Source organism: Cygnus atratus, chromosome 2 (genome assembly GCF_013377495.2).
Source record: "Cygnus atratus isolate AKBS03 ecotype Queensland, Australia chromosome 2, CAtr_DNAZoo_HiC_assembly, whole genome shotgun sequence".
NCBI lineage: Eukaryota > Metazoa > Chordata > Aves > Anseriformes > Anatidae > Cygnus > Cygnus atratus.
The window spans coordinates 46,273,942-46,298,371 of NC_066363.1; the positions used below are offsets into that span (position 1 = coordinate 46,273,942).

Genomic DNA, 24,430 nt, shown 5'->3' on the forward strand with positions numbered 1-24,430 from the left:
GCCTTGGATTTCACCTTTTAGAAGAACCAAACTCCTCACGGGCATTGGCACCTCCAGCCTTCCTGACAGGTCCATCAGGTCATCCTGCCAGCATGCGTCAGGGCTCACTGACAGAGTAGCTACCGTGGTGAAGCAGAAGCACAGTCCTGCACATGAAGGCACGCTGCGCTCCTGCTCTCTCACCGGAGGACTCCCTCGGCTCAGGCCCCTTGTCCCGTCCCTTCAGCAGCAGCAGGGCCGTTCTCCCCCAGGTTGCGCTGGGCCTTGGGCCCCAGTGGCTGCTCCTCCCTTGTACCCACAACTGCTAGCGGTGCAGAGGCTTTCTATAATACCAGGGGTATTCAGCAGCTAGAAAATGAAAGAATACAGCCCCCCAACAGCCCGCTCCTTCACAAGAATAAAAAGAGCTAAACAGACTTTGAGGCTGTTACGCACATTTCCCTGGGTACCTCTACTGGTGCCCTGGCATGGGGAACTTGTGCTCTGCTGTTCAAATAGGCTGCAGCAATTCCAGCTGCTTCAATAAAGCTCTTCTGATTTAAAAAGCACAGATAAGCACCTTTACCCAGCCCAGCACGGTGCAACTGGCATACAGTACGGTCTCAGCAAACAGCGACGCAGACCCCACAGCTACTAAAAGGTCAAATAACTTGTCAAACATTCTGCTTGTCTGACCAAGAACGTTTCCAGCAGCTGGAAACTAACACCTTTGTTCTACCTCTGGTTCCTGCTGCAGACTCAAACAGGGAGCTCAGCCAGCCTCGAGCTCCTGTGAAAAAGAGTTCTACGTTTGCTTAACACAATCATTAGCATTCAGAATGGCAGAAACGCAGAAAATGTTTTATAGAAATAATTTATTATACCCACCCTTAGTACCAAAATCTGTAAGCCCTTTTTTGGTCCGGTTTCTCCCCCCCCCTTTTTTTTTTTGCCCTGAAAGAAACCATCAGGTTTTATGTTTTTCCTCTTCTAAGTCCATTGCTGTGTGCAAATGTAACAGCATTCTCATGGACTGCTCTTTTTCCCATAACACACAGATAAAAGTATTCACAAAGTATTTCTTGAGTGGTGTCTCTAAACCAAATCCATAATAGTTATCATAACATTATGGAGACAAAATATTTTTTTGAAGAAGTTCTTGCAACAGTTTTGGATGGTACCAGTAACCAAAGCAATCTTTCCTATGAGCATTCCTGTAAACTTATTTTAATCTCAGGACAAATTAGAAGTGGTACTCCAAGCTTTTAATTTTCATGGTAAGAATGAAAAAATATAAATATGAATATAAAAGGTACAAGTTAAAAACACTGAATTTTCTCAGCGTATCCTGGATCGCTTGACTCTGCTCATTTCCCCCGGTGCTTTTCTTTTCTGGGATAATCCAGTCCCAAGTTCTTTGTTGTTCTGAACATAAGATTCAGCTTCTGGCAGGCAGTAAGACTCCATGGGGGGAGGTGGCTCCTTCAATAAAGGAAGGGAGAAAAAGAAGTGGCTTAGCTCAAGGAGAAGCTTCTGAGAAGAAAGAAACAGCTCATTTGTTTTCTAAGTTTTAGAGTAATAAAACAAACATTGCACACCTACATTTTGAATATTTTGCAAGCTCCCTACCCTGCAACAGATCCGACTGCCAGCACTGGAACAAGTCATGTTACAGCACGACTTGTTAAAATTTGCAGCCACGGATCGAAGCACTCAGCACAGGCATTTGTGGCCATAACTGCTGGCAAAGAGGCTCGTTGCCAACACAGCAGCAGCCACTTCTGGAGGCTCCCAGTGACCTGGCTTGTTAGAGGCGAGGGGCCTGACCCATCCCTCCTGAGAGCGCCCCGGGCATGCACACCTGGATGAGGTAGTCGGCGATGTACTCTGGCTTCAAGCAGTTCACTCCCTGGGCTGCTGCCTCAGCTACGTTCACCCGGGAGTCGTCTGGCTTCAGCTTACTGAAGTCAGCAAAGAGATGAGTCGCTTCTTTGAAGAAAGTTGCAGAGTGACCAGAAAACACCTACCAATTAAAACACAAAAGACAAAAACTTTTTTTTTTGGTGTTTCCTCCCCAAGACACATACAGGTCATGACCTGTAAATTCACGTTCACCAAGTTAAGTAGCAAACCAATACGAAACTAAATACCATTTACCGTGCATCCTGTACCATCGTGTGTGTACCTTTCAAGAAGGCTGATCCTCATTATCAGAGCCAGGGCCAGAAATTCTGTCCTCACTTCCCACCAGCACTGCTGACTCGTGTGACCTCAGACAAGCTATCCTGCCTGACTGCGTGCAACGTGAAGATGACAGCTTCCTTCCTCCCACCCTTCCACCATGTCTCAACTATCACGTCTCAGCAATCTGGGGTAAGTCCTCTTACTAACACGCGCAATGCCCAGCACAACATTTAAGAAATGTTACTAATATCTTAAAAACAAAAGAGAGAAAAACGTCCTTATTTTTTCCAAAAACAAAGCTGAAACAAACAAAAATACATACTTTTGCTCCTCCTGACTGAAGAAGGCGTCGGAATCCTGCTTCCTTGGTCTGATCAACATTCAGGATCACTTTCCAGCCACTGAAGGCTCCCTAGATAAGAAACTCAATTTACTACGAAAGTACACACTTAGGGGATCCATAATTTATCTCTTTCAGGAATATCCATCAGATGAAGCTTTTCTATCATCTGGTTTCGTCTTTCTTAAATATAAAAAGCAGGGAAAACAAAACCAACACAACTATTACTAATAGCTGTTGAGCCAGCCCCACACACTCCAGCAGCTTGCCACCAAGCCCTTTCACCCGCATAGCGAGAGGGGCAAACCAGCCTATTAAAAAAACACTTGGCAACGAGTATTTTTTCCAGAACAGACACTGATTTACAAAAACACATTTTAAGAAAAACAACAACTGAAAACAACATTTTTAACCTCTACTCTGTGCACTATATTATGTGCTCACTTATACTAAAAGCACCTGTGGCCAACGGGGTTTCCAAATAGGCAAGTAGCACAGAGGGTTTGTTACAAGCACTCATTTTAAAAAGGTTATTGTAAAACACATTCAAGTCAAGCGTTACACTGATGCAACTGACACAGCAGCAGCATTTCTACCTTCCACTGAACACTTCAATTTCTGGTTTGAGAGAGTAGTTTAAAAGGTTTGTGGAGCTCAAGTCCCACTTTCAAAAATCTCTCAAACACCACGGAACTTGCACTGTAAAAATCACAGCAGGTGCTTTTGGAAAAGAGAAAACTCGTGCCCTGTTTGCAGCGCAGTAGAACACTCATTGCTAGCGCCATGGAAATGCTGTCCAGAGAGCTGTGTTCACCTACGTGGCACAGCACAGCATTTCTAACTGTTACTGCCAGTACCAGCTGTGGTTTCCTTTTAAGGCCAAGTTGGGTCCCCAGTCAGAGCTCTGAAGCACAAACAATGGCACGTTGATGGCTGACGGATGTTTACATACATTAGTATGTATGTGTCTAGCTTTGCAAAAAAATGAACAATGGCTCAGGAACAGATAAGGACCTAATATTAATACATTAGCACAAAAAGCTTTTTTAAAAACAAAATTACTTAACTAGGAATATATCCAGCTAAGCCATTTTGTTCTTAATGAGATGACAGATGAACTTTCTCCGCCAATGAAGTTCTGGTGACAACCACTGGCCTGGCCACCCACACTGTACAGCTTACATTCAACAAATATCTAAATACCTCAGCAGTACCAGTTTCTTGCCTTCCTTTATGAATTTTTTTCCTCCATCTCATGGCCGCGAGTGCTAGCTTCTTCTGGTTTACATTGATTCCAGACAAAACATTAAGTATGGAATTATTTCCCCACTCATAATCTTCTTCCTAGAACAATCATAAGCTTGAATTACAAAGGAGTCCTCCCAACCTTAGTATTTTTTTCCCCGATGGTGAAGAAAAACAAATAAAAAACAACAATGTCCAAAAAAAAATCCCAACCCAAGGTAGCTTTGTAGATCAATTTTATCTGGGAAAGCAGCATTAGTTTAAATTTGATATGGCTCTTAATGGCACATAAGTATCTTTTCCATGCATAAAAACTGCCCCCTGTTTTAAATCAACTCATGTTTTCTGTGACATCAATTCACACCATACACAACCAGATTCCTCTTGTGGATATCAACAGTGGAACCCAATACAACTCACTATTCTGGACACCATTGGCTACATTCTTACAGTATCTTCCAAAACAATTCAAGTTGGTTTTGATATGTAAAGATATGATCCAGTCTCCAGGCACTGTTTAAGTTAGTCTGGACAATGTGAAAATACTGCCAGACACAGGAGAACTGTGAATTGTTAGGGAGGTGAGGAGTTGGAAGAGAGCGTCCAAGGGGTTTAAGTACATGGTTATAGGGTTGGAATCTTCAAAACTTACATTCATTTATTGAAATAAATCAAGATTTAATTCCTGGTACAATGAGATCCACATTACCTCAGCTGGTACCAGTGAAAGTTTACCAAAAGGTACTCAAGCTTCAATTTTCAGAAGTAATTATAAAGTATAAATATTTACTTTGTACAAGACCAGGACAAGTTTTTGTCTGGGACTAGTTTTCAGAGAAAAGCTTGCCATATGTTTCTCAGACTTTGGATCCTCTAAAAATTCCAAGGCTTGGGCACCCCAAATTGCTATTTGCCTTTCAGAGGTTAGGTCCTTTCCCAGTAAGGTAAAACAAAACAAAACACATGGAAAGAAGTGCAACATATTAATTTCTCAATAAGGTTACATGCCTGCACAAAGCGGCCAGCTCCTCGACATGCCTCCAGGTAGGAACGATGAAGCACCCACTTCCCAGCTGCCATCGAGGCCAGGAATTTTTCATTTCGAAGAGGATGGCCCACGATGATGTGTGTGCAACTTGGATCAAAGCACTGCTTCTCAAGTACTATTCCACCTTGGAATTGAGGAATGAATTTGATTCAAGTTATTTAAGGGTCAGGCTGTACCACGGAAAGGATCGCTCAAAGTGAGAATTGTATGAATTTAAATAAAAATACAGTTAACTCAAGTTTACACGGATAACCACAATCTAAGTGACGTAGGCAGAAGCTGCCAAGGAAGGAGCAGCAGGCAGAAAGAGTGGCTCTGATAAAAAGAAAGTGCCAATGTAACACAGACAGGAATGAGACACCAGACGAGGGCAGATCCTAAGCACCCCAACAAGAAGAATGAAGCTGTTGTGGAGACAGCTAAAAGAAACAGCAATGGTTTTGTCTCCTGCAGTTTTATGGCAAAGCTGATCACTCCCATAATAACAATATATTCAAGGAATTGCTCACAAGCACAGAAAACCATAAATTTGAGGCCTCAAATCTGATGAGTCATTAACAGAAGCCCTTTCTTTTTCCAGAGAGCCACAGCTGACCAGCTTACAGACACACACTATTCTGTGCATTTCCCAAGTATCTGGTACCTAATTCCTCAATCAGGTGGCAGTAATCAAATCTTTCTTGTGGATTAAGAGAAGACAGCTGAAATTTACGGTGTTTTTCTGGTTCTTCATCAGCCTTCTCATCTTCTGTGACGGCCTGAAAAAACAATAATAGATTTTGAAAATATGACAAAGACTATGCTGACAGCTGACTGTATCTCTGCCAACCGTTCTGGGTTATTTTTGTATTTCCTTTTAGCCAGGAAAAGAAGAACCAAACCCGTCAATCACTTGACAAAAGCTGGATCTCATCAAATCGACATTAGGCTCCTGCTTAACATCTTCTTGGCTCCCCCTTTCTTCAGGGCACAACTGAACCGATCTGTCCTAAAAACTAATCCTTCATTCAGGTTCGCTGGATGCCAAGTTGAACACAGCCATCGCCCACCTATCGCACTGCTTCCTCCATTCAGGCTTTCTGTAACTTCAAGGGCCTTCATGCGTTTCCACCACAGCTCATTTAACAGGGCACTTCGTGCCTCTGATGCTCAAAGTCTGGCTGTCGTGATACATGGCAAGCAAAGAACTAAAGTCATTTTCCTAGCGCCTTCCAAGTTCACTATAACACACGGAGTTTTTAAACCAGTTTTTTGGCAGGGGAGGGGGATGGACACAAGCCACATACTCATTTTGTACTTCAGCATGAATTCCAGATACTACCAAGGAAACAAAGGCCTAACCTTTTTTCCATCATCCTAACATGGCTGGAGGAGTTCCGGGTAACACACACAGCACACCTCAGCGTTCCACCAGGAGCTATTTTGCTAACACAGCAAAAAGTTTCATTTGTCTGGACAAGTGAGCTTTATTTATTCAAACAGCCATTATTTGTTCAAAATCTTGGAGAAAGGGGGACATAAAGAGAACTGCACAGAAGTAATCCTCTACAAGATTTTAAATGCAGATAGGTTCAAATTTTCTTAAAGTATAGTTATATCTCTGAAAGCACCTGTCCTTATAAGCATTTCTTCATAAGACAAACCTTTTCTTTGGGCTGGGGTGCCACAGCAGGGTTAGCCAGGGGGAAAGCAATGCTGGGAGCCTGTGGAGTGGGGATCAGGTTATCTTTAATGGGTGTTTCAGGATCTCTGTGTACAGGATTCTTTACACCTTCCATTAAATCTCCATCCTCAGCCTCAGGAACAGCTGTGAAAGTAAAATATTGTTACATGACTTGTCTTTGGCTGAATATAATTATGGACAAATTAAAAAAAATAGTTATCCTAAATGGCCCAAACCCACCTGCTGCTACAACATGCACAGTTATATGACAACACAGCCTTTCTTAAAAGATGCTCTTCTTTATGCCACAAACCACTGATCGCAATATTGCAGACTCGTGTCCCCAGATGCTTGTTTTGAAAAGAAAGCCTCAAAAGGCCTAATTTCGTTGGCTAAACTACATTGATTCAGTTAAAACAAAGATAAATTGACTGTATTTAGCTAATTTTCTTTAACCTCCTCCAGGAGGGTGTCAGTTTTCAGGCGGCCTGTTACTGTAAGAAGAATCTCCACAAAGTAGATTGGGACAAGGGGGGAGGCAGCAGGGAGAAAAATAAGTGATTGTACTCTTTCTCAAGGAGGCAGAAGTGGGAAGAAAGCAAACACACGTATGGTTTTTCACCTGTTTTGCTTCAGTCCTAGCAGTAGACTGAAGATTTCAAAACTTATAGGAAAGACATCTTGACTGAATCTTGACCTAATCATATTCACAAGTGGCTCTGAGACACCTCTTTGGGGGGGGCTCATGGGTACCATCATCCTGTATCTCCACTCTTCACCTATTATTTCCACGACAATTAAAAAGACTCTGCCACTAGCATTTCCATTTGCATTCCACTATATCTACCTGACTTGTTACCTGGAAACCAGATGGGGTTCCAAATAAAAATACGAGAGATATTTCCTAAAGTTGATCCAGGCTAATTTTTAGACAAGTGCTGCCCCGGTGTTTAACCACAAATGGCAAATGGATAGGAAAGCTCTTCTTTAAGAAACAGCAACACATAACAGAGCTCAAAGATGTAAAATTGTATCTTTGTCATCAAGAAACACCAACAATGCTCACTTTCCACTGTTCTTAAAGTAGAATCCAAACGCTGTCATATTTTAAAAGCCCCAGAGATCAGCCTGATGCGTGGTACAAAGAAAAAGAAAATTTTGTGATTTTACCTATACCAGCAATCTCTGAATCACCTATGGATCCTTTGAAGGCAGACTCATCCATGTTCTTATTGACGTTACTCTGAACTTGCTCTGGGTACTGGGAAGGACTGTTAGGCCACTGAAAGTTGCTGACAAGTCTCGCTCTCTCTTCCCTTGCAGTAGGATCATCCCAGATGATCTGCTCACTCTGGGAAGGCTCTGTGTTTATATCTGTAAGTGCTTGACGGGACTGCCTGAGGTAAAAAGCATAGATACTTCAAATATTTGTTTGTTTTACAAAAGACTACCATCCTAGAAGGTAACGTGTTAGGATTACATCAACTGCAGCATCCAAGTGGCTTTATTAGAAAGCATGGACAGAAAATGAGAAAGCTTCAATATAAAAACAACTCTGGCAGACTGGCTTTGTGTGTCTAAGTGTCAGTGCAGCTGAAAAAAGTCAGCCAAAACATAAGTAGGAGATTTTTTTATTACATGTCATGCTGCTAAATTATTCCATAATCAGTGTACTTTGCTCTTTACTGAATCTATTAATTTGCAAATAAATACCAAGCTAAACGGAATAATTTGTAAGGTTTCAATTAATCTCTCACTGTAGCTCAGCTCTGTTAGAGCTCAAATCCTATTCACTGTGATTTAGAGAGAAAAGAAAAAGAGGAGCAATATTCCTGCAAAGCGCTTCTGTGAGGAACTTCTATTTGTATATGACCTACATACTGAAATACTGTGACACTGTTTTCTTAAAAAAAAAATTCCTAAGAACATTAATCTGAAGATAAAGAAATCAGCAAAATTCAATTCAAAACTAAAAAGCAATCGTTCTACTATTGCTTGAAAAGTAAAACATACTCACGGGTAATCTTAAGATTAATATAACATTCTGTCTAGCAGGTCTTGTTAAAGACGCTGAATTACAGGAGAATCAACTGGAGTACATCAGTAGAGAAAGACAATACATCTGAAAACCCTGCAGACCTATGTTTCAGTGACTGTCTGAGCATGAGTACGGAGGACAAAATAAGGTGCTTCAAAATGCAAATCAATACCTTAGAGCTTCCAAAACCCTACTGCGGCCATTTCGCATAGACCGTGTGCTGTCAGGAGTAGTTGGAGAACCATCGAAACTGCTCCTCGAAAGGGATCCTCTTTGTCCTTGTGGTTTCACTATTGATGTGGCAGACATGATCTCCTGCAGCTGCCTCTGGAAGTTCTCCCTCATTTCTAGTGCTTGGGTCAAAACTTCAAGAGAATGAACAAAGCCCACAGGATCAGGAGTGTTATATTGCAACAGGTGAGAAGTACAGAAATTCAAGTAAATTTCCCTCCCCCACAACAAGATGCAGACAATATATTAAGGAGGGGAAAAAGTATCTAGGAAAATGATGCATGCACCAAGTCACCTATTTCTAGGCACAAGCAGGAATTCCCATTTGGATCCCTTCTGAAATCGCTCATGAGATCTAGCTTATATCCACAATTCTCTTGTAACACATTTCTGTATATCACACAAGTATTTTAGACTATACATTTTTATTTGTCACATTAAAATCAAACTTCAGTGTTTTAAAAACTAAGAAACAGCAACCAGTTTTTTTATTATGGATGATCACAATTTTCTTATGGCCCAACAGAATCTTTAAACCAGACAGCAAAGCATGTCTCTCATCTCCAGCAACAATGAGGGCTAGCTGTATTTGACTGGTATATAAATACGGTACCTAAAGCTTCCAGATCTTAACATTCAGCGCTATAAGAAGCTTATATTGTCAGTTTGACATTCTGCAACTATTTTGAAAGCAGGGATTTTTATTTACCTCCTTTGGATTCACTTGTTACAATTTGTTCTTCTCCTGTACAAACTGTTTCCTTTATTTGGTCAGTAGTGACATCATCCTCAGCATCATCTTCATCCACTGGAATAATCTAAAACCAATGAAGACAAGTAGAATTCTCAAACGCCAAAATTTTTGCTTTTTACCCTTGTTCAACACTTGCACAAATTCTGAAGATTAATAATCTTGCTTTAGAATAAGCTAAACTTTCTGCCACCACAATGACAGTAAGACAGTGAACAACAGCATCAATGGCAACACCTGCTCTGCAGTCTAAACATCTGCTAGGTTGAGTTTATGTCTTGGATCTCTTACTCATTTACAAGAGAAAGCAAAGAATAGACTACATTATTTCAAATTTGGAAAGCACATCTAACCCTGAAGTGTCTGGGTTTCCCTCCACCACCTTAGAAGAGGATTACAAATGCAGGAAAAACCTGAAAGATCCTCTGCAGTAGCTACTATTAATTACTACCTAAACCTGATTCAGAGCACCACTAAGCATCAACTTTATTTACTTCATTAAACATAACAATTAAGTGAACTGAATCCCCATGGTGTCATAGAACATGAATTTATATCACACACTATACCTCATTTTCTTCTGCTGGTTTTCCAGTTGATGGAAGCTTACCCGAGGAGGAAAGCCTGACATCCTGCACTGCACTGATGTCCAGACTCATTTTGGGATTGTAGGTGTGAGGAAAGAGAGATTCAGGAAGCCGTTTATATTCTTGGGCACTCTGTAACAACATAATTAACATATGAAAGATGAGAAACTGGTTGAAAAATAAGAGAAGTCCCACATCTAAGCATGGGAAAAGCATAATAAAAGCATCACTGAAAAAGTAGTTTTCACAAGAGAAAAATGTAGCTCTCATTCTGAGGAACATGTAGCAGAATTGGTGAATGGAAGAGAATTTCTTTTCCCCTCATGGAGAACAAGGTAAAAGTACACTGGTGAAAACTGTTTAATTTATAAATTCAAAGTGGAACATAAAGCATCAATTCCTATATATGTTCCCTGTAAATTTAAACAGAAAATCAATTGCCATCTAACTAGCTTTAAGCCTCCATTTCCCTTTACTTTTAGTAAGGGAACAAAGCAAGTTCCATACCTCTAAAAGCCAGTGTTCCGAAACAATATGTATTCCCCGTTCTTTAACAGATCTATACTCCTTGTTGTTATCATTTTGCCCTCCCTTGTAGATGAAGTGTGTTACTGATTCATCAAAACACCACCTAGAAAGGAAAATGAAATGCAACTTGAGGATATAATTTGCTACCAGAAAGGATCAGAAGCCAATCCCAGAAATTTTCCTGTCCTTCGCTCATGATAAAATACTATTTTGCTTATTTTGTTATGCCTAAATAAATAATGAGCTCACTTTCTTCACCAAAACAAGTCAGCAATGAGTTTCAGGATAGAACAGCTTCAGTTTCTTCTGAAAATATTCCTGAAGTAAACAAAAGTCTGTCTGAGAAAGGTATGAAAGAGCGTTTGTTTTCCTTGTTTTTCTTTTTATTTAAGTAAATGAACTTCCAAATCAGTTTCTAAAAGAACATATGACATAGTATTAGAGCTTTTCTCTTCACTGATGCACTGAGCTGCAATTGAAATGCTAATTCTTGAAGCTCAAAATAAATAATTTTATACTGATAAAAATTCCAAAGCTATTTCCATTAGAATATAAAAATATATATTAATTATATCTATAATATAAAATTATAATATATTGTATTATATTAATATATTATAATATAAAATGATATAAAATATACTAAATATTAATTTTAAGCTCCTACCAGATAAGGGCAATTTCATCATCCACATTGTGAATGAAAACTTTTGGAGAAGTCAGTAATAAAATACATAAACAGGGTTTAGCAAGACCAGAATTGTCTTAAATCACAGCAATTATTTTGTAGTTCCTCTTAGTGACAACCTATTTTAGTTAAGCATGGCAAACTTTCTGTTCTTAGAAAAGCCTACGATCTGTAAAATAATTAGTTTTGAACCAAAGATCAGATTCAAAATCCAAAATATATATTTTAAACTAGTCAAAAGCTGGAAAACTTTCAGAGTCTTCTGGAAAAAAAAAAAAAAAAAGAGAGAGAAAGAAAGAACATTTTCCTGTGCTTTTAGATCTCAGGACAAACAGTCTTTCCAAGACAGACTTATCAGGAACACAGAGACAGTAGAAAAAGATGGGCATATTTTGCAACAGAAATCATCTAAGATAGTGAAACCTAAAGTTCAGCTATAGCAAAAGGTAATGTAGATAAGAACATTATAATGCCAAGACTCATACTTATTAGAATTCCTAACAGTGCAGAAGCTTACAAGCTGTTTACATCAGCTGATACCTGTACTCTGCGCCAAGAGAAGCTGCTACCGCATTCAGTTCACTTTGCTTCTTACTAAGCTTTTTACTAACACAGATAACAACATCAGCTAGAGGCTTGGGCTCTTCTTCCTGGTCAAGGAGGAGAAAAAACAGAGTCATGTTTAGAAGGTTTCTGTATCAATAACAACAATATTTAAATATTTAGTGTAATATGTGATAACATATACGCTAAACAAGAAAGATAAACACATTTTTTCTGTATTTGCTACTCCCAATCCCCATGGTCAAGAGAGCACTATTATCATTCCAAACACTAGGAATCCAAAGACAAAAGATTTACTCTCGGCCAGCCTCCCCAAACCATATTGTTCTCCTTTCATCACAGACTGAGCACTTCCTGTACACTGAAATTAGGGAATTATCACACCTGATGCCACAACATATTTCACTGTATTGGAATGAAAAAGAGCAAAATAAAGAACTACAAAATAGTAAGTGACAGCCTTCCCTTGTTGAACACCATTAGCTTTCTTGCCCCTCCTTTTACTGTGTACTCCCATGGTAAATAGTACAAGCATTTTTCTCCTGCTTCTTTTTCTGCTTTCTCTCATTAGGGGAGATTAGAACAGAACTCTGAACTTTAGTCCAAAACAGAGCATTTGATCATCTGGAGCCTAGGAATTCAAGTGTGATAAAATCCTCCTACCCTAATATTACCAAAATTAAATTGGTACAGATTTATACACCATGCTGCTTAGCAACTACTTAGTATTTGGGTAGCGTACAAGCAGAGGAAAAAGATTTGAAATTCTTTGCCTTCTAGCATTTCCTACCGCTTCTGGCTGTGCAGCCTTCAACTGAGGGCTGGCAGTAAAAGCTTCTGTATTCCGCGTGCTGTTTGCCAGTGCCAATTTCAAGTTCCTGCCAATGACTTCAGAGAGAGGTGTGCTCAGCTTCCTGCTTTTTTGACCAAGACCTCCTGGAGTTTCCAAAGCCGCCAGAGCATCCTACCAAAAAAGGAAGTAACTGACTGACTTTCATAAACACATTACAACCAATAATTTCACTCAAGTGCAAATTTCATAAATATAGTAGTAAGATCTCATACTCATAAACCAGGACCATGTACCACAGTAGTAGTAAGCAAGCACAAATAGAGTACCATTGCACAAAAACAGTACAAAATATGCAGACTCTAAGATTAGGATTAAGTAAAACAGGAAGATTAATGATCTCCTTTTTCATTGCTATCAATGAAAACTCCCTTTAATGGAAAAACCAGCAGCCAAACCCAGGTATTCTTAATCCCAAGCCAGCGCTTTAATCTACTAACATTCACATGCAACTTCTTGGGTGAGGGAGAAATGTGATTCCCCCGAACTTTTAAAACACCAAGCTCTTTTTTTTTTTTTTTTATACGAAGAATTTTAACCTAAGGTATCTTGCTTTTGAAAGTTATCAGTGTAGTAAACTATTAGATTTCAAAAAGCAGAGTAGTAGTTCATGAAACAGAATTAACTCAGAAGAACATTGGATAATTCCAGTTTTGTAATGTTTTGTTCTGTTGGGGGAGGGGTGCGTGCATGCATAAAACCCCAATAATTTTGCAGGAATTCAGTGAATTCACCTTTTACTGAAGGCCTTGAAGACAAAAACAAACCTGAATACTTCCCAAGAGCACTCAGCTCACTCAAGAGTTATTCCAGCACAGATACTCCCAAGTGTCAGTCTTCTCTGTTTTGTTTTAAGGCTAGTAGTTTTTCATGGTTTTCAGAACAAGACAAGGAACCCAAAGCCCCAGTCCATTTTTCTACTTGCAGTAACAGCTTTATAGCCATTATATTGATACTTTTTAACATAATAATTTTAAAGTAACATTTCATCACAGAACAAGTAACCATTTTTCAGTATCTGGAGGAATACATGCTGAGAGATATAGAACACATAAGATGCAATAGGCACAAAGGAGCTTTGTTAAGGACATTAAAACATCTACTACACAATAGATTTTATCCACAGGTCATTAACTAGAAATGCATGTAAATAAATAAAGCCATTTTTCCTCACTTTATTCAAAATGGAAGGGCTGCATGCGAACAGCTTAAAGAGGCCCAAGATCAAGTTTCTGTTTTCTTTTTAAGTTTATGCATATTTTTTACCCTACTGGCTCTACTGACTTAAAAAACTTGCAGAGAACATTACCTTTACATCAAAAGAAGGCTTGAATAGCTTGTCTTTGGAAAGAAACTTTGATGGTGTGTCAAGGTGTAAAGATGGTTCTTTTTGTGGCAGTCCCCCTTGTGCATGAGGGCTTGTGGTCTTCCCAATGTGATGAGAGATCACAGCTTGGAAAGCTTTACTCTGGAACCTGTTGATATCAAGAGGGGTCACAGGTGCTTTTTTTCCAGCTTCAAGCAGATAAGTAGGTCGTTCTGGAGAATCAGGAGATTTAATAGTTGCTGGTGTCTTGTCATTAAGTTGAGTAATGGAACTCTCCTTATCTTTAAAAGAAACAAAGCAAACACAAACATGCAATCCGATTTTTCTTTTAAACACAGACCTCATATACATTTCTTTAAATAGCAACTTCATTCACCTAACCTTTCTTCCCATACTCCCTTAGCTTGCTAATAACCAACCTTCAGCATCTGCATTTTCAACCAAGAACTTGCTCTCATCTGCTCTCTTTCCTGTCCTTGCAGACTGCAAAAGCCAAGCTACGGTGACTGCAGGCAAATTCCATTTCTTTGCAGCCTCGTACTTGGAACCATTTGGCTCTTTCACCACGAGATGTGTGCTGGCAAACATCCCCTTTTTTGCATTGGCTTTTCGCACAAAGAATTCCTGGACTCTAAAATCAGATTAATAAAACATTTCTTTAGTCATAACAAGGTTAACCTAGGGAAAGTTTATAGTACTATAAAACACATTCAAGCAAGTGAAGGGGAACCAGTAGAATTACCTAAGGCCATCCACTTACCATGTACACTTCATGTAATGGGCCTAAGATTTTTCTGCAAGATTAACAGGATAGGCTGGATTCCCTTCTGGAGCCAAAAAACATCGTTTCCAAATGAACAACAGTTTTCATATTACAATTTTTCCTCTATCATGAAGGACCCAATTTTGCAAGACAGAAGGACTGAGAACTCACCAGCAAACACTTCAGTTCAAACAGACTACGAATCAGATCAAATGATGTTCTGTTACAAGAATATACATTTTTGCCACTCCCAGACTGAAAATGGTTTTGTTAATGCTTCTCAAAGCTCCTGACGGACTGTAAGCAAGTAATTCACCGTTCTAAGAAACGATGCACTGTCACTGGTTATGAGGCTGGACCAGATATTACTGAAGAGGAACAACAGGCCGCTCCTGGACTCTAAAGAGCGATTCAGAAGGCCCAATACCTGAAAAACTGTCCTTTTTGTCAGCAAATATGAGAAATATGAGACTCAGGGGATTCTGATAGAAATTAGTCTCCGTGAAAATAGACTAAACTTCTCTAAAGGAGAGGGAAATAAAGAACTGCATATTAATGTCTCATAGCTTCAGCAATGTAAATTAACAGAGTCCGAAAGAGCTTTACACCGTAATTTTTTAGCCCTATAAAAGAAGAAATGAAATGTATGAAGGATTTCATCACATTGGCTGCCTAAGAACAAGAAGTAGCAGTAACAGGAGACATACCTTGCTCCTAGCAGTCCTGCCAGATAAGCTAGAGAATCTCTCTCTGCACCAGTGAACTGGCTAAAAGAAAGAACACAGTCCACCAAGGGAGTAACTCCTTCCATTACTGGGACTGGTGTGAAAAGTGGATTGGAAAGAGGATCTAAAAGGACCTGCTCTTCCACACATGTTACCTTAAAAAAAAAAAAAAGATGATTGAGATAAAAATGCAAATCAAGCCAAATAGACAGCAAACAGCAATATCGCAGGAAGTGTACAATAGCATTTATGGACTCAGTAACAAGCAAACCTGCTTCCATTCTTATGCTTGAGACAAATTATTTCACAAGCTATCATTCTCTTCTAGATAATTTTAGTTTTGCCAGGTTTGACTGACTTAGACATTTTTCAGAACTTTTCAGTTACTACTCTTCCAACTCTGGAGACTCCCTTGAAGTAATTCAACATGATCTGAGGGTCTGCATAGATTCACTTCAGTTATCTAGTAGTAAAAACTACTAACAGCAGCTAGTCTAGAACATATGCCCCCTCTTGGTAAATGGAATTAATGTTTTTTTGACCTTGAGTTATAAAGATGACTTGCTCTCTGCCACATCAGAAAGCTGTGGAAAGCATGTAGCAAGAAACAGTAAGCACAAAGATATCAAATGAAATCATTATTAGTCAACATTTCATCTACAAATTCATTATTTAGAGAAAATACTGGTAGAATCTCATATGAAAAGCCTTTGAGTTGTGACAACAAACTCTTAATTAGCAAAACTGTAGAAAACAAAATCAAACAAGTGAAAGATACCTTAAATACGCAAAGGCTTTAAAGCCTTTTATTTAGCACATTTCCAATAACGTAAGGCCAATTTCTCAGTTCCTTATTTGCATATAAGCCACCAGTAACCCTGCTTTCTGACAAGACTTATTTCTAATACATTCTGCTCAATCACTGAACTGAAAAGTTAACTCCCTTACCAGCCACGTATTGGTGACAACATCACCAACGGTTGACTTCACAGAACATCCCAATAAAGGCACCACAGCATAGTCCGCAATGGTTCTGCTTTGCGGTGGCACAATTTTCCCAGCATTCTCCTTTATAATATCTGCAACGCAGGACTCATCTTCTTCACCAAAACCCAGAAGAAGAAATCTCTTTCTGGCAAATAAGCCTCCTTCAACCAGTGCAGAAGGCTCTCCCAAAGAACCATTACAGACAGAAGAATTATTCTCTTCTTGAACAGTCACGTGAGTAACATCATTAAAGCTACCAGATGTAAGTTTCTCAGCTTCAGCTGGAAGAGAAAAAAGAAAAAGTTGTTTGACAGGAACATCAAAGGTGATTCAATGGCTTCACAGAGAAGTAGTAGCGTTCTGCTCTCTTCCATCAGGTTTAAATTATAAAATGCTCTAAATGGTCCTGTTGAAATTTCATTTTTAAAATACAATACAGAAGTTAACGCACTAGATGTGACTAGACTTTTAAAAAGTAAATGCTGCAAAACTCAAATTCGACTCACAAGCTGTCTATGGCGTGCTGGGCTTAGAACCTACCTAACGCAGAATCATTATTTAGATATTGAGACAAGAAGTCATCTTCTGCAGCTCGCTGGTGCTTTATAACATTCACAGTTTCTTTCTTCAAAAGATTGTTGTTTTTGGGAAAAATTGACTTCACACCAGGTTGCTCCAAAATCGGATTCTCTAACGGCTGGTAGTTGAGAGGGATATATTGCTCCACTGGACACAGATAACCTTTAGTAAATGACTCCAGCAACCATTTTGCTGTCACTACATGAGGCCTATAAAATAAAGTGTGATACAAATAAGTTACAGCAGGTTTCAAAACCGTGATTTTTCTTTCCCACTCTGCAAACCACTGGTGTGTATACACATGCATACATATATGCATCTAAAGTCTGCAACTCCAATACTAAGCAAGTATTGTGCACCTTACAGACCTTAAGGGTTCTTAATTCTTCCAGTCTGCAAACAGAGAGCTTCGTCCTTACTCTCCTACAATGTAAATTTTATTTGCCCACTGCTGGGTTGCCAAATCCTTCTTCCTCAATATATCAATACGTCAATGCCTCTTTTTCGCCAATAAGAATGCTTGTTTTCTATTTACTGAGGTTACCCATGGCTATCCAAAACATAGCATATTCAAGAGCACATTCAGATGTAGTTGTGAATACCAGTTGTGATTCTTCCTAAACAGTTGTCTTAAACAAGGCTTTCAAAGCGATACGTATTTTCTTGTTTACAAGGCGGTGGGATAAAGAAAACAAGGAAGAAATAGACAATAGGCAATATAATTATAAGAACCTGTGAAGTGTCTTGTCCAAGAAGTGTTTCAGTTCATTATTATTTTCCCCCAGAATGACATGGGTAACATCTTCATTAAGCTGATCAAATCGAACACCACCACCGCAGTTAATAAGTCTTCTCATCTTGTCCAACTTCCTGCCGCTGAAGCCACATAGATAGATCTACAACAAGAACACAGAAACAAAAAAGGCCTTTGACAAAAGACCAAAAAAAAAGGAAAAAAAATTGTGGTAGGATTTTTTTTGTATAATTTGTTACAACTGCTGTAGAACATAAGTGGTACAGTTTCTGAGAAGCAGCAAAAAAGAAATTAAGCAGTAACTGGAGCAGTAATCTTTACATGCTATTTTAGCAAAGGTTGGTTATTTACTAATGGAATGAACCCCCAGCCTAAAGTTAAATATGGAAGTTGTATAACAAAAAAAATTTAAATCAAGAAACACTGTACACCAGTTCTAGAACCCGATCACTACAGTATTTAAATACATATGTCTATAAATATGTATATATTTAATATAATTAATTTATTTCATATACACGTGACATGCAAGATACAGTGTACGGACACAAAATAAACATGGCATTTGTGGCTGATAAAGAGAAAACATTTACTCTAGCAGAACTGTCAGCACCTCAGTGTAGTTTGCTTCCACAGAGTAACACCGAACATTTCAAAACACAGATTGTTAAACATACTCGACAGCCATCTAATAAATCTTCAGGGGCTTGAAAAGAACTTATGTCCAAGTTTTCCAGCTCATCAGGAGGAAGATCCAGTCTGCTGCTCATAGCAGAACTACAAGCAGTTTCATTAACACCGCTGAAATTGATATTGGAAATGTGGCTGACGTCCGAAAAGTTATGAGCTTTAGTAGAAATAAAAGAAGATGCATTAGTTTTCGATCCTCTCTTTCCACTATTTAACTGAACAAAATATGAAACTAACATGTATGACTTTGTTGTGCTAAAAGGAAATGAAGTCTAAAAAAGTCTAAAAAAAGGGAAAAAAGGAAAAATAAAGGAAATATAAAATAAAAAAAATATATAAAAATAAAGGAAAAAAAAGAAATATAAGGTCTAAAAGGAAATATGAAGTCTAAAAGTAACAGGCTAAGTAAAAAAAAAAATACTTGAAAATCAGCATTTGTTCTCCCTCTAAGGCTGTTCTAAGGTTTAATTCATAACTGACACTTGATCTAAATTACAAGTGTTGGAACAGTCCTGTTGATTTATTTTTTTTAGGACAGAGTTACACACCGTTGATTCTTAAGCAGACAGGTACACCTAATTCAAATTGACTGTTTAAACAATTATTCAAGTTTAACTCTACAGATGTTGGAATATACAATGTACATAAAAGTAATCTGTTGCGTTTTAAGCATAAGCAAAGCAGAAACCAAACCTTCCAAACATTATCATTGCAAAAGTAGGCAGCATCCTACTAATTCAAAACCGTTCTTCCTTCTGACTACTATAAATATTTCCTACTTCAATGCATCTTAAAAAGTCTTACTTACTGTCAGGTTTGCTGGCATGACTTGTAGGCGTTGAGGTACTGGGTGTGTTACTTAATTTTGATCTGCCTTCTATTTTATACATTGTCTCATCCTGACAGAAACCTTTCTCAATACTGTCAGAAAACCACTGCACGGACACACAATGCACATTCCATTTTTTGGCACATTCATACTTCTGACCTTTCAAATTTAAATAAAAGAAAAAGACACAAGTTATTGACAAACTAATGCTTCCAGGAGTGATTGCTGAAAGATGGACTGACATTAGAATTTTAAAACTCAAATAAGTGATTTCAAGGTGCAAGCTGTGTTATCTTGAACTCATCTCATGAGCTATTTACTCTCCTTTATTTAAAGTTGGAGAAAAACAAAACAAAACAAAAACCTCTCATTGATGGCTAGTTCATGGGTACAGCACCACAGGGCACCATCCTACAACTTTAAGCAGCCAAGCCTGAAGAAGCCCTCTGCAGCCCTTTAGTCCCAGGTTCCACCACTCACAACGCTGCTAACAGTATGTCATCTTGCGAGACACTTGACAAAACCCACCTACAAGATGTTTTCAGTAACATTGCTGTATCAACTGGAAAAAAAGAAGCTGTAAAGTGCAGACAACACCTGCACATACAAATACGAAGAAATCAGACGTAACTGTCTTGTCTCCGAATTCTCATTCTACTAGGCTATGAAGTAAGAAGCTTCTCATTCTTCTCACAACAAAACGACAAACAAGAGGGAAGGAAGGATCTTCACACAGTGTCCAGAAGGCACAAACAATAGTTAAAAATAATGAATCCACAATCTAATTTCAAACAGTGTATAAATTAAGTCCCATCCTACTCTCCCCAAAAACTTAAGTTTTTTTTATTCTTCCCTTCCCTCTAGGATTCTCCCCTTCCCTTCCACTCAGTTCTATCAGGGTCTCTGTTTTCTTCTTTTGTTCTCCTCTTGTATGCCTTCAGAGCGAAGCCAGTGTTCCTGTGTTACTTTTCTCATCAACACTACTCTCCTGTACAGAAGCAGTAAGACTACCACTGAAGCAGACACAGAATGTTTAAACTCTTATGCATATTTACACTACTTCAGTTCAAAAAGGGAAAATAATATTTTCTCTAAGTTCTACCTTTTGGCTCTTGAACTATGAGGTGAGTACATTCATTCATCTTGAGCTGTCCCGTGTATTGCCCGCCATGTTCAGCTGTGAGGCGCTGGACTTCCTTGCGGTCCGAGCTACTTAAGCCAGTTACACAAATTGTACAGCCAAGAAATATAGGACAAGTGTAGTCTTCCATGTTAACATCGGTATATCTCATCATGCTAAAGGAGTGAAAAGGAGAAAAAAAACATTTTTTCATCCAAGTAAAATTAACTGGTAAAAGAAAGAAGTGTGTTTCACCTTAAGAATTACCAGTCCTCAACACAAAGTAAGCTTTTGTTTGTTTTACCTTTGCTGAGATTTATCCCACAGTGTCTTAACCCAAGAGGGAAGCAGAATAGGTTTTTTCAGAGATGCAGCTACTAAGTATTTCTTGCTGCCAACTTCTCCAGCTATAAGATGAGTTACTGACACGTTGAGGTCTCTGTACACACGTCCACCCATCATCTGCACATATTTATGAACTTCTTCCTGAGTGAGGAAAAAAAGAAATAAAGAAAATCACCAAGAAATAAAAAAAAGGAACTTACATCACACTCAGGTTTGCCTTAAAAACAAATTTCAGTTCTGTGTGGTTTCTCCTAACAAAAAACCCACAATGTATACACATAAAGAAGTGATCAAAAATATCAAATATAAATTCAGTTTTACTTACATTTATGGTAAGCTGAATATATAATACATATCCTTAATAAAGATGTTACAATCATACCGTATCAGGAAAAAAAAATTGTACTGATGGTTGTTCTTTTAGGTAGCATAAATTAGAAAGAGATGTTAGAATAATTAAAACAAAACATTTAAGATAAACTATGTACACCACAGCTGGCTGGATGCTTAATGTCTACCACGTAGTTTGAGAAACCAAAAATACAGCATGTTGTCTGTAGCATGCTAGCTTGCTAGTTTGTCTCCAGCTAAGTGACCTACCTCTTCAGCTAATAAAAATCCCCAAACATACGTTTACTGCCATGTTAGTGATGTCTTACACTTTTATATATGTTTATATAATACCATCCATGTACATGCATAGATACACCACTGCATACATATTTGTACACTACATACTTACGGGAAGACATCCTCTTTCTCCATACAATTATACAATTCTTTACATAAACTATAGTCTACAAACTATAGAAAGACTAGACACGTATACACATAGGCACAGTTACACTTAGTATATATACTGTGACTGATGCCTTAGTAATAAGCCATCTGAAGCAAATGTCACAGAAAAGTCAGCTAAACGATCCATCATGTACAACGCATTACCCTAACATCTTTTTCAAGGCTGGTACAGGATATTGTTACGTCGGCCATGGTCATGTTGTACACAGGATACTCCGCTCTTGGGACACACTGCTGGGACTGCATACAGTACAGGACCACCTGTGGTCCAACAATTCTACAGCCAAGCTGCAATGAAATAACAAGAACAGAAAATGAGGAAAATGAGCAGAAGGTACACTGGTGCAGGGAAAGTTTTCTTTGTCCCTGAACCCTGGGGGACAAAACAAGGCCCTTGCCTGTCCTCCTCTACCATCACCAGATAGGTGACAGTTCTGCTTTACTTTCTGCTGGGGATTTTCAGTACAATCCTCTTAGGTTTTCTGGCCTTGATAAAAGCAACGAATGCTACATCTAGCATGTCACAGAATTCCAGATAGTCTGTCTTCGTCTGCTGGACAATTCCTTGCAGGTCACACAAACTCATGTTACTTAGGAAGACAGAAAGAGAGCCAGCTCACTGACTCCAGCAGAACCAGAACGAATCATACTATTTATTTTTCCACTTGCTTCAAGATAATCCTTATTTGCTAATCTTCTTCGTCCCTAAATACAGCATGCAGTGAAGTTTTAAAGTTTTTACTGTGAATACTGAATACTACTATATTTAGTGCGAGAAGAAAGAACATGCAGAGTATAAGCATGGCCATGAGTGCTCCTAGAAAAGACATAAGCTGATATAAGCAAGTTGATGGGTAGCATACCTTTTTGAGATGATTGAAAACATCGCCTCTAAAAGGATCACAAATATAAAGGGATTTATCGTTTCCTTTTATGTTGAGTGCTGTTTCTTCTTCAAGGATCTGGAGGTGTTCTTCTGACTGAAATTCTTTTATAGACTGCAGGAAAACAGTTCATATAACTACATGTATTTAATTGACAAATCACAGCTAGTTAATCCTGTGGAAGCTATAAAAGCACATCTACCTGAAACAGCCCACAAAGAAGCTACCCTGGCAAGAGTATACTGGCAGAACAGGGAGCTAAAATATCAAATGGGTCCTCAACACCCCCCAGCTTTCCACAATCGTCAGACTTAAACATTCAACATACAAACTTTCAGGACATGAGCTTGTCATTCAGCACCTTCAGCTCCCTCTAACCTCCCAAGGTGGAAAAAACAAAGAACAAAAGCACACTATTCTCACTAAGACTTTAGGAGCCTGGATGAGTGACCAGCATCCAGACCTTCCTGGTCTACATGTCACTTCACTAAATGCCTACAGGCTTTGAATCACAGAATGGCTCAGGTTGTAAGGGACCTTAATTAAAGGCCACCTAACTCCAACCCCCCTGTCATAGGCAGGGATGCCACCTGCTGCATGGGGTTGGCCAAGGCCCTATCCAGCCTGGCCTTGAGCACCTCCAGGGATGGAGCATCCACAACTTCTCTGGGCAGCCTGTCCCAGTGCCTCACCACCCTTACAGTAAAGAATTTCCTCCTAATGTCTAGTCTAAATCTATCCTCTTTTAGTTTAAGACCATTCCCCCTTGTCCTATCATTATGTCCTGTCATCACCCCCAAACGTGAATGCTCAATTTCTCATTGAAATGAGATTTAGTTCTTGTTCAAGGAGCGATCTGCCCCACAAAATTAAAGCAGCCCTGTTACAGACACAGTTTTACCTCCAGACCCACACCGCACACCTCAGCCCGCCCCGGAGCCACCTAACCGGCCCTGAGGGGGCCGCCCAGGCCACTTACCTCGAGAGCTTTCCAAAAGCACCCCGAGCTGCCGGGAGACCTGACGAACCTCACGCAAAACGGCTCCTTGCCTCCTGTCATCCTCCACCTGAGCACCAAGACCCGGTGAGACCCCCGGCTGTCCCCTCACCCCACCCCCGGCACCCCTCGGACCCTTCCCCTCCCCTCACGCCACAGCCCCTGGCCCCTCACGCACCCGCCGCCGGCGGGAAAGCGGCGGCCTCGCACTGCGCAGGCGCGGGGGAGGAGCCGGGAGGGGCGGGGGTCGCCCCGCTGCCGTCATGGCAGGGCGGGCACGGCGCGCGCAGCCGTGTGGGGAGTAACGGCCGCGGTAACGCCGCCCTGGGGCGGGGTGTCCCTCCTCTCCCGTCACACAGTCACAGGATGGCCGGGGCGGGGAAGGAGCTTTGGAGATCGTCCAGTCCAACCCCCCTGCCGAGCAGGGTCACCTAGAGCACGCTGTGCAGGATGGCGTCCAGGCGGGTTTTGTTTATCTCCAGAGGAGACTCCGCAGCCTCTCTGGGCAACCTGTGCCAGTGCTCTGTCACCCTCACAGTAGAGAAGTGCCCTCTCATACCCAGCCGGCACCTCCTGTGCTTCAGTTTGTGCCTGTTGCCTCTTATCCTGTCGCTGGGCACAACTGAAAAGAGACCGGCTCCATCCTCTCAACACTCTTCCCCAATGAGGTCTCCCCTCAGTCTTCTCTTTTCCAGGCTAAACAGGCCCAGTTCCCTCAGCCTGTCCTCATATGACAGGTGCTCCAGTCCTCTCATCATCTTCGTAGCCCTCCTCTGGACTCGCTCCAGGAGCTCCACGCCCCTCTTGTACTGAGGAGCCCAGAATTGGACACAATACTCCAGGTGTGGCAGCTGCTGCTGACACAGGAGGGGACAAGGAAGGCTGGGTCCCGAGCCCTGGTGCTCCCCACCTCCAGAACATACTCTTCCCCCC

The 24,430-nt window shown here is 40.1% G+C and overlaps 1 protein-coding gene across 3 annotated transcripts; it reads right to left on the bottom strand.

Annotated features, from left to right (window-relative positions):
* Nucleotides 1–1,222: 1,222 nt before the first annotated feature.
* TOPBP1 (DNA topoisomerase II binding protein 1) lies at nucleotides 1,223–23,717 on the bottom strand. Of its 3 annotated transcripts, none has more exons than XM_035549955.1 (28): nucleotides 23,676–23,717; nucleotides 23,480–23,567; nucleotides 22,480–22,614; nucleotides 21,761–21,904; nucleotides 20,775–20,956; nucleotides 20,453–20,646; nucleotides 19,330–19,509; nucleotides 18,509–18,678; nucleotides 17,810–17,973; nucleotides 17,039–17,286; nucleotides 16,460–16,779; nucleotides 15,494–15,666; nucleotides 14,443–14,654; nucleotides 14,006–14,304; nucleotides 12,637–12,810; nucleotides 11,823–11,932; nucleotides 10,574–10,697; nucleotides 10,049–10,198; nucleotides 9,438–9,546; nucleotides 8,670–8,862; nucleotides 7,630–7,856; nucleotides 6,440–6,603; nucleotides 5,440–5,554; nucleotides 4,757–4,920; nucleotides 3,707–3,847; nucleotides 2,486–2,575; nucleotides 1,841–2,002; nucleotides 1,223–1,461 (listed from the first exon to the last, which is right to left on the bottom strand). In XM_035549955.1, the coding sequence occupies exons 2-28, from the start codon at nucleotides 23,558–23,560 to the stop codon at nucleotides 1,318–1,320; spliced, it is 4,569 nt and encodes a 1,522-aa protein (XP_035405848.1). In that variant the 5' UTR covers nucleotides 23,561–23,567; nucleotides 23,676–23,717; the 3' UTR covers nucleotides 1,223–1,317. The 3 variants fall into 3 exon arrangements, with proteins under 3 accessions (XP_035405848.1, XP_050565313.1, XP_050565314.1); XM_050709356.1 differs by having other exon boundaries at nucleotides 7,654–7,856; nucleotides 23,676–23,704; XM_050709357.1 differs by lacking the exons at nucleotides 1,223–1,461; nucleotides 1,841–2,002; nucleotides 2,486–2,575 and having other exon boundaries at nucleotides 3,707–3,843; nucleotides 4,753–4,920; nucleotides 23,676–23,704.
* Between the last annotated feature and the right edge of the window lie 713 nt (nucleotides 23,718–24,430).